This window comes from Schistocerca cancellata, chromosome 4, assembly GCF_023864275.1.
Source record: "Schistocerca cancellata isolate TAMUIC-IGC-003103 chromosome 4, iqSchCanc2.1, whole genome shotgun sequence".
Classification (NCBI taxonomy): domain Eukaryota; kingdom Metazoa; phylum Arthropoda; class Insecta; order Orthoptera; family Acrididae; genus Schistocerca; species Schistocerca cancellata.
In genome coordinates this window covers 613,019,361-613,030,313 of record NC_064629.1, presented here as the reverse complement: position 1 = coordinate 613,030,313, position 10,953 = coordinate 613,019,361, and the positions used below count along the sequence as shown (strand labels likewise).

Below are 10,953 nucleotides of genomic sequence, written 5' to 3'. Positions count from 1 at the left end.
GCAACAATACAATTTTTTGTGTTCACTGCCATTGACCATCCTGCATACAATCCCGAATTGGTCACATCAGATTTTCATCTGTTTCAAAAACTTAAAGAACACTTTGATAGTGATGAAGCAGTGAAGGCAGAGGTGAAGTTGTGGCTCCATCAAAAAAATCAACATTCTACAGTGATGGTATCAACAAACTGGTCTTTAAATTGGGAGAAATGTTTTCATTGCCAGGGTGACTATGTCCTGAAATAAATATGAAGAATAAAAATGTAAAATGTTAATACACTTTGTTTTATTGAAAAACTATATGTGTTCACATGGAAGATTCTGAGGCATTACTTTTCAGCACATCTTCATTCAAAGGGAGAAATGACCATAATGATAAAATATGAGAAATCGGAGATTGCACGGAAAGATTTAGGTGTTCACTTTTCCCAGATGCTATTCGAGAGTTGAATAGACGAGAAATACGCTGAAAGTGGTACTATGTATCCTCAGCCAAGCACTTAAGTGTGAACTGCAGACTAGTCATGAAGATGTAGATGCTTATTTAACTTTAAATAAGTTTTGATTTCAACTACACAAAAACTTATAGCAGCCTCTGTATGTTTTTCCCCTCATATCAAGAGAAGTGGTGGCTGAAATATTAATGAATCAATGCAGGTAAGTGGAGCAGCTGGAACATCGTGCTACCAAGGTCCCACTTTCTCTTCAGACAATCAACTCAATGTGCAATTGCCACAACACAAAGAGCGATGCCCTCACTTTGGCTACTCATACTACAAGGTGGTCATCCCTGAGCACCTCCACCAGTAGATGTTGAAGCTGTATCACATGTCACATTGAGCATATGGAGTGGTGGTATCCACATTTGTCAGGCATCAATTCAGCAATTCAAAAGAGGAGTCATGCAGGCACAAAGTGTGCATGAAACTAGTCCTTACCTCCATGACACTACTCACCATGCTTCACCCTTTTAGTGAGGTGATGTAGTAGACACTGGACTCGCATTCAGGAGAACGGTGGTTGAAACCTGCGTCCGGCCATCCTGATTTAGGTTTTCTGTGATTTCCCTAAATCACTTCAGGCAAATGTGGGATTGGTTCCTCTGAAAGGGCACGCCCGACTTCCTTCCCCACCCCTCGCTAATCTGATGGGGCTGATGACCTCGCTGTTTTTATAACATAATCTTCCAGTCAATTTTTCTCACGACGCCATTCTGTGCATTCCATCCACATTTCAGCCTTGACTTCTTTCCTTAGTACAGGTTTGTCATTGAGGGTCTTAATTTTCATAAAGGGGCCTCTGTTTCCTACAATGGTTTCTTTAATTTTCCTATACGCAGCACCTATCTTTCCCTGTAATTATACATGATTCTGTAGCTTTACAAATTGATAATGGATGATATATGTCATGAGAGATGCTGCAACTGAATTAATGTTTAACAACATTTAATGCAATTATATACTTTGAAACCAGAGACAGCGGTTATGTGTGTGTGTGTGTGTGTTTTAGTAGAAGGTCTTGTGGCCGAAAGCTCTAATGTATAGCTGTCTTTTTATTGTGCCTATTTGTGAGTCAATGTCTCCTCTGTATGGTGAGTAGCACTCTGTCCTTTTCATAATACTGTCGTTATTCCATCCTGCCATTGCCTATTGTAATTACTTAATAGATGCTTATTAATTTTTTGATAATTAATTCTTATGAACGTTTTACTTTTACTTTTTGATCTGAAGATTATCGTTGAGTGAACAGAGCTGGCTAGTTGCCGTTACATAAATAGAAGTTCACCTACAAAATAGATGGGAGTTTTCAAGGAGAAACTTTTTCAGTTTGTTTTTAAATTTAATTTTCCTGTCTGTCAAACTTTTAATACGATTACAAATTTTGGTGGAAGCAATGGGCACCCCTTTACGTGTTAATACGGAATAATGAATGTCGTAAGTACGTATGCGCTTTTCGTTCACTTCACGCTACTACCAGTCTTGACTGTGTTGTGCTTTTCAACGGTTAGGATATGACTGTTCACCCGGAAACTGACTACAGTCTGTTCTGGATACGGGTTGGTAGTTGCTGGAATACGTTGTGGTACATCGTTGCCTAAGAAACGCGAGGAATCTTTGGTTCGAGGGTGAAGAAACAGTGTTACAGTAGTAGTGAAGTAGCTATGGCGTCGCGAGGTCCGTTGACGGAAGAGGAGCGATCTGAACTGCAAGAACAATTTACTGCCGTGAGTTATCTTATCAAAAAGAATCCAGTAGCTGTATAATCTCACAATGTTTGTGCTTACTTGTGGCGCGTGGTTCAAACATTTGTCATTTGGGTAGATTTTCAGAAGTTGCGTGAAGGGATAGCCTCCTCAATGTCTTGTGTGTGTGTATGTGGATACGGTGTCGTATTTACATTAATAAACGTGTAGGCTGAGTAGTGTACTGTGCAGTTTTCGGATGGTTTTTGTAGTGCATAAATTTCACAGAAATAACATTTTGTAATCAAAGTCTTACGGTAAAGCAATAGAGTAGTTTCAGGCATCTTATTTGTCATCTTTTAGTGATTTTTGACGTTGCAGAATTAATGCATATCACTTTCTTCGTATTGTTTGTCGGCGTTCGTCTCTTTGATTACGTATTAAAACTATATTATTGTATTCGTTAAATATAAAAGCAGTGTTGTGATCAGAATTTTGGCTCGTCAGTCACCGAAGTTAGGTAAAGTATTGTACAGCCTGAGAATACTTAATTTTCGAAAACGATGCAACAATCTGTGATGTATGTCCGTCAACCACTGTCGTTTCAATGAAAAGTCCTCCCAGGAATCAAAGCGTTTTTGTGCGTACGGCATTGATTCGTGCCGTAAAGACTCGTGTTCTAAATATTGCTATATCTTCAGTGTTTAGGGTGCATTTGAAATTAGTATTGTGTACTTTCTGATAGATACTTTTTAAGGTTGTATCTACATACCTTGCTTGGTGTCTGTATTGTGAATTAAAGAGAGGGGGCGTTGGCCAGCGTATGATACAGTAGTTCAGCAGGATCCTCCACTTTGTTAATAAATGGAAGTGTGAAAAGCTGTTCTGCCCGTGCTTGATTTTAAAACATAACTTTGAAAATATCGCACAATCATGAAGTTTTCATTGCGCAAATGTGGTGTGTTGATGTAATGTGTGATATTAATGTGTTGGTGATATGTTTGGAACTCTTCAGTAAACATTTCTTTTGATAGCAACTGATATGCAATGAAAACAATATTGTAGTTCTTCTTGTTATCCTGGTCAAAGAAGCAGTTTGCACTTGGAGGCTACCTTCTGTATCAGGGAAGTAGTAAAACAATTTTGTCAAGGAATTCGTAGCCTTATGTGAAACACTTTGGCATCATACACTTTATAGAAGTATTTTGCATTGGTGTTTCCCATTGTGATAAGATATCAGACGACATTGCTTGGTTTTCTGGTGTAAATTCTCAAGACGACATTTTAAGCACAGTCTTACTGGACAGTGTCACTGAATTTTTCTGTTAACAAGGACTCGGACCTCAGAAAATGTAAAGTAAAAAGAAAAGTACTGAATTGTTTTTTTGTGCTTTTGACTGAACTAGAAATTTTCAGGTTGATGACTGATTTATGATGCCTGCTTCTTTATGTCCCCCTAAACTACACTAGGCCTGCTTTGTTGTTGTTTTGCCTCACACATGTGAAGGTGTGACACTGTGATTGGAACTAGAGAAATCCGCAATATTTATATATCATAAGCTTTCACCCCTATAAATGTTCAGTATGTCGACAGAGGACTGAGTAACTGACTGGTTCTAGGTGTCAAGTTTGCTATTGTACAAATAGTTGAAAATTCCCCCCCCCCCCCCCCCCCCCCCCACACACACACACACACACGGAGGATGAGTACAGAATGGTGTCATTATTTGGACTACAAAGAGCCAAAACGTACCTATAAGAGCAAAAGAGTTATAAAAGGATATTGCATGCAAGTAGCACACTTCGCTCCAACCATTGATGACATTGGACTCGCATTCGGGAGGATGACGGTTCAATCCCGCGTCCGGCCATTCTGATTTAGGTTTTCCGTGATTTCCCTAAATCACTCCAGGCAAGTGCCGGGATGGTTCCTCTGAAAGGGCACGGCCGACTTCCTTCCCAATCCTTCCCTAATCCGATGAGACCGATGACCACGCTGTCTGGTCTCCTTCCCCAAAAAACAACCAACCAACCATTGATGTGGAAAGATGGTTGTTAAAGAGAGAAGGTGACAAACTTCAGATGGAGCAGATCAGCAGAGACTTGGGTAATACCTCACATCAAGGAAACTTAGTTTTGACTAGATTCCATGATGGCTCTAAGTCAGCACATGTCTTCTAAGAATCCTAATAGTTTATTTCCATGTTTTAATTATTTCAGACAGTTAATAAGTGCAAACGTAATGGGGTCTGGAACATTTCTTCATAAGTTTGTACGTGTTGAAACTGTGACATTGTTACTGTTATTAGCACACTTGAAGGAAGTGCCATTGCTTGCGCAAATTTCTTAAAATATTCTGTACTATGCTTTTTTTCTAAAACAATTGTTTCTTTATGAATTTGTTTTCATTTGGTTTCGATATTGTGGCATTTTTTCCGTGAGTAGATTAATGTCTGCAGTTATTGCAACATGCAAAATGAACAGTTTAGGTGGAAGATGTGGCTGAACCAGAAAAAAATGCATCACAAGAGCAATTGTATTACTAATGCAGTTGCATTGGAGGCTTTTACAGTATATTCAGTGGTTAAGTTTGATGTGGAAATTTTCTGAGTAGATTGGTAACCAAATGGTTGGATTTTACAATTTTATTTGTAAAGTCATGTTAATTCAGGGCATTTTCTGTTATATGGCTTCAAATGGAACAAAAATTATGAAATAAATGAGCACTCAACAGCCAGTGTTAGATGTAGTAGTGATGTCACTGGAGAAAGACTTGCTGTATCCTTTGTGTGCTAAGTGGCCTGTTGCTTTGGGGATAGCTGTACAGTTCTTGTTGCTGTTATCCAAGACCAAACTGTCAGCGTTTCAGACATGGAATCCATGCTGGAAAGCCTTACTATACTTCCAAGTAGTGACAATAAGATTTGGAAATAAAACCTGTGGGAAGCATGAGTAAAAGATCTGCATTAACATTTAACTTGTTGGAATAGTGCATGCATAAAGTAATTACAGAAAATTATTGAAAAATGTAGGTAGGATCACTACATGATGAATATACATAGTGAGCAAAGGTTAATTAATTTTCGTGGTGGTGGTGGTGGTGGTGGTGGTGGTGGTGGTGGTGGTGGTGGTGGGTGTAGGTATGCTCTTGAGGTGGTGGTTTTTCCTAGTGCTGGTAATGTAACAAATCTTCCTTTCCTTTTTTAGCTGGGGATTCCTTTATCTTGTGATTCAGCAGTTTTTTCCCCAATGTTGTGCAGGCAGTGCCACAAGTTATCAATTGCATTATGTTAGTAGCACTTTTTCATCTGACATTTGTTAAAGGCAAAATATAAATTCCTCCCTAATATCAAGAGTGAGGTAGGAAAGCAGGCAGCATTGTATCATTGAGACTGCTGGAATGGACATAGTTTTATTGAAGGAGTAAACAGTGTTTACACCTGAAGTTTACATATTTGGTGTGTGTCAGGTAATTCCAGTGTTGAATTGCCATTCTCTAAAAGCTATTATGAGAATTGTATTGGAACATCTTTAAGTCTTGTTGGGTTAACTAAACTTACAAATATCGTGTGTAGGCTTTGTCCTGGGTGGTGGTGTGTGACGTCATAGATGCGCAGTCAGGAAGAGAAAAGTGTACTAAAAGTTTATTTTGGGTCTATATTATTTTTTGTAATACAGTTTGTTGGACACTGATATGCAGTGTGAACAGGGGTCTAGATTAGGTTGATAGGTGACAGTTTGGTTGTGAGCTGGCAAAGTGGTATCGAACGCTTCAGTAAATCCATGTCGTGCTGTTGATTCAACCTGTATCCCGTCCTATGCTAAAGTTTTGTAAACTCAAAACTAGTGGAAGGAGACATTTGTTTAACGAATGGTAAGTGAATTTTACTGATGTTGACATTGTTGCTCGTAAATGTTTGCTGTACCTTTGTCTGTCTGCTACTACGTCACTGAATGGTGTGAAGTATTGGTTTCGAGTCGTGGTTTGGACAATTGCAGGATTCGAATTCGCTTTAGTCGACCTTGATGTAGGGTTTACGCCTACAGCAATTTCCAGCCCCGCCACTGTTCAAATATGCCTTAAATAATGCCTTTTAACTGTAGGTACCCCTTTGGATTTTCTGGGAATGTTCTTTCGTGACGTTTCATCAGCGTAACCTGGGAAGATAATCCCGCCTTCAGTCACCTTTACTATTATCTCTCCCCCCCCCCTCCCCCAAACCACGATTTGTAAACGATGCTTTAAACATAACAAGGTCTTGCATGGAAACGCTGCGTCACTCTGTAGCTTTCGTAGACACCGTTTGGAAACTGTAAGAGGTTCTCAAAGTTGTTCCCATGAAGTCATTAGAGCGAAGTACTGAAAGAAAGAAGTGAGTTGTAATGTAGTATTCGAAGAAAAAAAGATAGGGTACCACTGTACGTTCACTTGTTGCTGATATATTTATGGTGTCTCGTCTTAGCTGATTTGTCCTGTATAAAGTAATATTAAAATATGCTGTTTAATTCGTGAGGAGCTTATTTAGCCATATCTGATGAACAGTTCAACCGGAAAGGGTTAGGTTGCTGTAATTTGGTTTCTCCATAGTGGCCCGACCGAGATGGGGCAGTGGTAAGACACAAGAGACCCTCCTCGGTAGTTGCGCGCTCAGCTCAACGGAATGCTAAGCGAAGGGGCCCGGGTCTGATTCCCAACCGGGTTGCATAGTTTCTTCACTCGGGGACTGGATGTTGTATTCATTACTTTCGTGTTGTTATAATTGACATACCACTATTCAGATGGCTGAATGGGCACGTCCTGAAGGCCAACAAAAAGGAAATTCCATTCTGGATGAAAGCAGTTTAAATCCTTGTCAGGCCATCCACATTTAAATTGTGCGATCTTCATGCACCTCACCGTCGTTAGTTTATGGCACTGAGACGTTGCTCCCCTTCGTTCCCCACAGTTGACTAATTAGACCCGCAGTCTTCTACATGTGAATGATGTGTATGCTACTAAAACACTGTTAGATTCATTGTCATGTTCGCCAATAGCCTAACATTAAAGTCAACGCTTTCGGATCTAGTCATAATATGACGTGATCTAATTGTAAATTAACTTTGCGTGCGGAGTGGTGCAGCATTTGACGCTGGCCTTGTTATGAAATAGCGATTTCAGATTTATGGCTGGTCTTCGAGGTTTTTTTTCCGTAACTACGCTAAGTAAAAGAGACGATAGTTGCTATAATACTGCCCGGGCCAATGTACTTCCTCTGTCTTTGCTGGTGCTCAGTCAGTAGTGCCATCGACTACTATGCAAACACATTTTGGTATCCAATAATTATGTTTATGTGGAAGGCAAACCAAAGATGGTGCTTTATTAGCAAAAGTCTTAGAAGATAAAAAAGGTCTACTATATACCTGTTCCATCTTCTAAATCTTTTGCTAATAAAGCACCTTCTTTGGTTTGCCTTCCACACAAACATAATTATTGCACTGCCAACACTACGCTTGTCCGTTCTCTTCTGGAGTTTTGCTGGGTGGTGTGGGACCCTCATCACCTCATCAGATAATACTGACGGAGGACATAGAAAATTTCAGAGAAAGGCACCTCGTTTTCACGATACAGAGGGGGGGGGGGGGGGGGACGAGTGTGTGCGACGGATATGATAACGCGAATTGGAGTGGCAATCATCAAAACAAAGGAAGTTTTCGGTGTGGCGGTATCTACTCATGAAATTACAGTAACCAACTTTCTGAAACTTCCTGGCAGATTAAAACTGTGTGCCCGACCGAGACTCGATCTCGGGACCTTTGCCTTTCGCGGGCAAGTGCTCTACCATCTGAGCTACCGAAGCACGACTCACGCCCGGTACTCACAGCTTTACTTCTGCCACTACCTCGTCTCCTACCTTCCAAACTTTACAGAAGCTCTCCTGCGAACCTTGCAGAACTAGCACTCCTGAAAGAAAGGATATTTCCCGCGAAAGGCAAAGGTCCCGAGTTCGAGTCTCGGTCGGGCACGCAGTTTTAATCTGCCAGGAAGTTTCATATCAGCGCACACTCCGCTGCAGAGTGGAAATTTGATTCTGGAACCAACTTTCTCCTCTGAATGCGAAAGTGTTTTACTGTTGCCGATCCACATAGGAAGAAGTGATCATCATACTAAATTAAGGTAAATCAGAGCTCGTACTTGTAGATTTGTGCTCATTTTTCCCACACGTCGTTAGAGAGTGGAATGGTAGAGAAAGTTTCAAAGGAGTTCGATGAACCCTCTTCCAGGCACTTATGTGTGAATTGTTGGGTGTCATCTAGATTTAGACCTAGGGAGACTGTCTCAATAATAATATGTAAGAAATGTGCTAACTGCGTTGTTCGTTTGTGTACATAACTTCTCTTTATGGAGTGTACAAAAGTCAAATAATAAATATCGTGCCTGTAGCGGATAGGACAGGCCTCGGCTTTTCACGGCGAACAAGTTGACTCAGTGGTAACACATTTTTGGAGGACAGTTTTTTTTTAAATCGTCAACCGGCCATTCAGGTTTAGGTTTTTGTGTTCTTCTTTAATCGATAAGAGAAATACCAGGGTAGTTAGTCTGAAAAAGATATTGCAGATTTCCCAATCCGAGCGTGTGGTTCTTCACTAATGTCCATCTCTTTGACGGGATATAAAACTTAATTGATCTTTCAGTATTGTCGCCCACAAATTATAAGCAGATATTATGAAACATTTTTGGTGTAATAGTGTGGTTTTACCCGAAATATTAGTAAAGACAATGCCTGTATTTCGAGAACGACCACCACGAGAGACATTACAAAGTGCAACCTGAAAAGATTCGTATCTGGTTCCTTGTTTTGGCAAATTGTCAATCATGCGTTGCTAGATAGACACTGCGTTATTAACATCGTAGTAGTATTTCTATACACAGTAGACATGGCAACCAGCTATAGGGCCTTCCACAGCAAAGTTGGAACAGAAATGCATTACGATTTTTACTGTCAAAATGATCTAGCAAAAACGAGTGTATCATACAGAAAGCATCTTTCTCAGGCGCCATAGAAGGAAATGCAAAATTGCACGGTTCCCCAAATCTTTAGGCAGGAGCTTTTTACACGAGAGTAGTAATTGCAGTGCACGTATTGTCTGTAAACTTACCAGAATCGCCTCCAAGAATTATAGACTGTATCGTTGCAAACACTGAAGTTACAGTTTTGAGAAATAGTATGGATACATGTGCTTGACACGTCAAAAGTTAGAGCGGAATGAAGTCGAGGACTCGAAGGGAGAATGAAATCGAGGACTCGAAGGGAGGTTGCTTCTGAGGCTTGTCGGTGGCCTATGAAGTAAGGCCAGCAGAAGCCTTGGCAATTGTTTTCCACTCGTATGCGACAGCTCTGTAGGTTAGTAGGTAAGAGGACATTGTACTCTCTGTTGGCTCAGAAATAACAGCCTGGAGAGATATATGGGTGTAGTACCAAAAAAAATTATAAGCTAAACGGAGATGTTTCAGCAGCAGCGGACATAAGAGGAACCGGGAGAGTATTATGTAGTGGAACGCAAAAAAAAGTGAAACAACAAACATAAACATGAGAAGTGACGAAGTTCTTAAAGCAGAATGAATGTTGCCCCACATACTTGTACAGAGTTTTGGACAATAAGCGTCAAAGTACTGTAGCCTGACTAATCTCTTATTACGAATGAGTGTTTAACATAACGAATCTCTCTTCTAAGTTTGTTCCTTAAGTCGTCCAGCAAGTGAAAATTTTGTTTTTTACGTCCACGCAAGCAATTGCTGATCTGAAAACAGCCATTCATGAGGTCATCGACAGCATCGATGTTCCGACACTTCAGCGGGTCATGCAGAATTTCACTCTTAGTCTGCGCCACATTATCACCAATGATGGCAGGCATAACGAACATGTCATAACCTAAGTCCGAATATCAGTAGTGACGTTAACATGTCGAAAAAAGTGTGACTGTGGTTTGTAACTAATTTAAGTTTTTTCATGTAGTTAAGTGTCCTGTATATGTCAGTTTGTCAAAGTTCTGTAGAATTCCAGTGCGGTATAGGAAGAGCTGTTAAGGCGAAACCATTTCAATCTGTATTTGAAAACAAAAAATTTAGCCGTCTGTCAAACTTTTTATTTCCGTAGCTACATTGTTATACAACTGCGTGTTTAACTCCTTTCTTTGCTGAAGTTAAATACACTAGAGTTCACTAAAGGTAATTTATTCCTTCTAATAATGTATTTGTTAATATCACTTTTTATTGTTGTACCACTTTTTACATTTCTCAAATACAAGAAGTTTTAGAAGTTTCGTGACAACGTAGGCTAAACAGCAGAGAGATCTCTAGAAAACTTAGTAGACGAATCTAAATACCAGCCAAACATCAAACCAGTGAAATATGGGCTGAAGAAAAGTATCCAGTTAGCTAAGCAAACGGGAATTGATATTGTCAGGTCAGACCTTTGCTGAAAGGACCTGCGCCTTTAACTGTACAGATTTTCTGTTGTGCAGGGCTGACGCATTCAGACCAATCTGCATGTGTTCAGTTCTGTTAGTCACTTTTGATCGACGTGCCATCAGATCATTGGGCTCTTTAGTTTTTCATGGCTTCAGGTGAAGCATGGTTTAGTCAACTGTGGTATTAGCACTCGCAGAACACCAGTCATTACGCACCAGAAAATTGACATCAATGCTTTGAATAGTCGTGGCATTATGTAGAGATTTGTATTTGGTGTGCAGTTTTTAGTGCGGTTTTATTTATGCCATCCTGCGCCGAACTG

At 40.1% G+C, this 10,953-nt stretch overlaps 1 protein-coding gene across 1 annotated transcript in view; it reads left to right on the top strand.

Annotated features, from left to right (window-relative positions):
- Positions 1 to 2,105: 2,105 nt before the first annotated feature.
- Positions 2,106 to 10,953, top strand: part of LOC126185223 (plastin-2) — a 203,630-nt gene continuing 194,782 nt past the window's right edge. Inside the window, exon 1 of the mRNA XM_049928103.1 lies at positions 2,106 to 2,224. Within this exon, the coding sequence (XP_049784060.1) occupies positions 2,162 to 2,224 (63 nt within the window). The 5' untranslated portion in view covers positions 2,106 to 2,161. The remainder of the gene's footprint in view (positions 2,225 to 10,953) is intronic.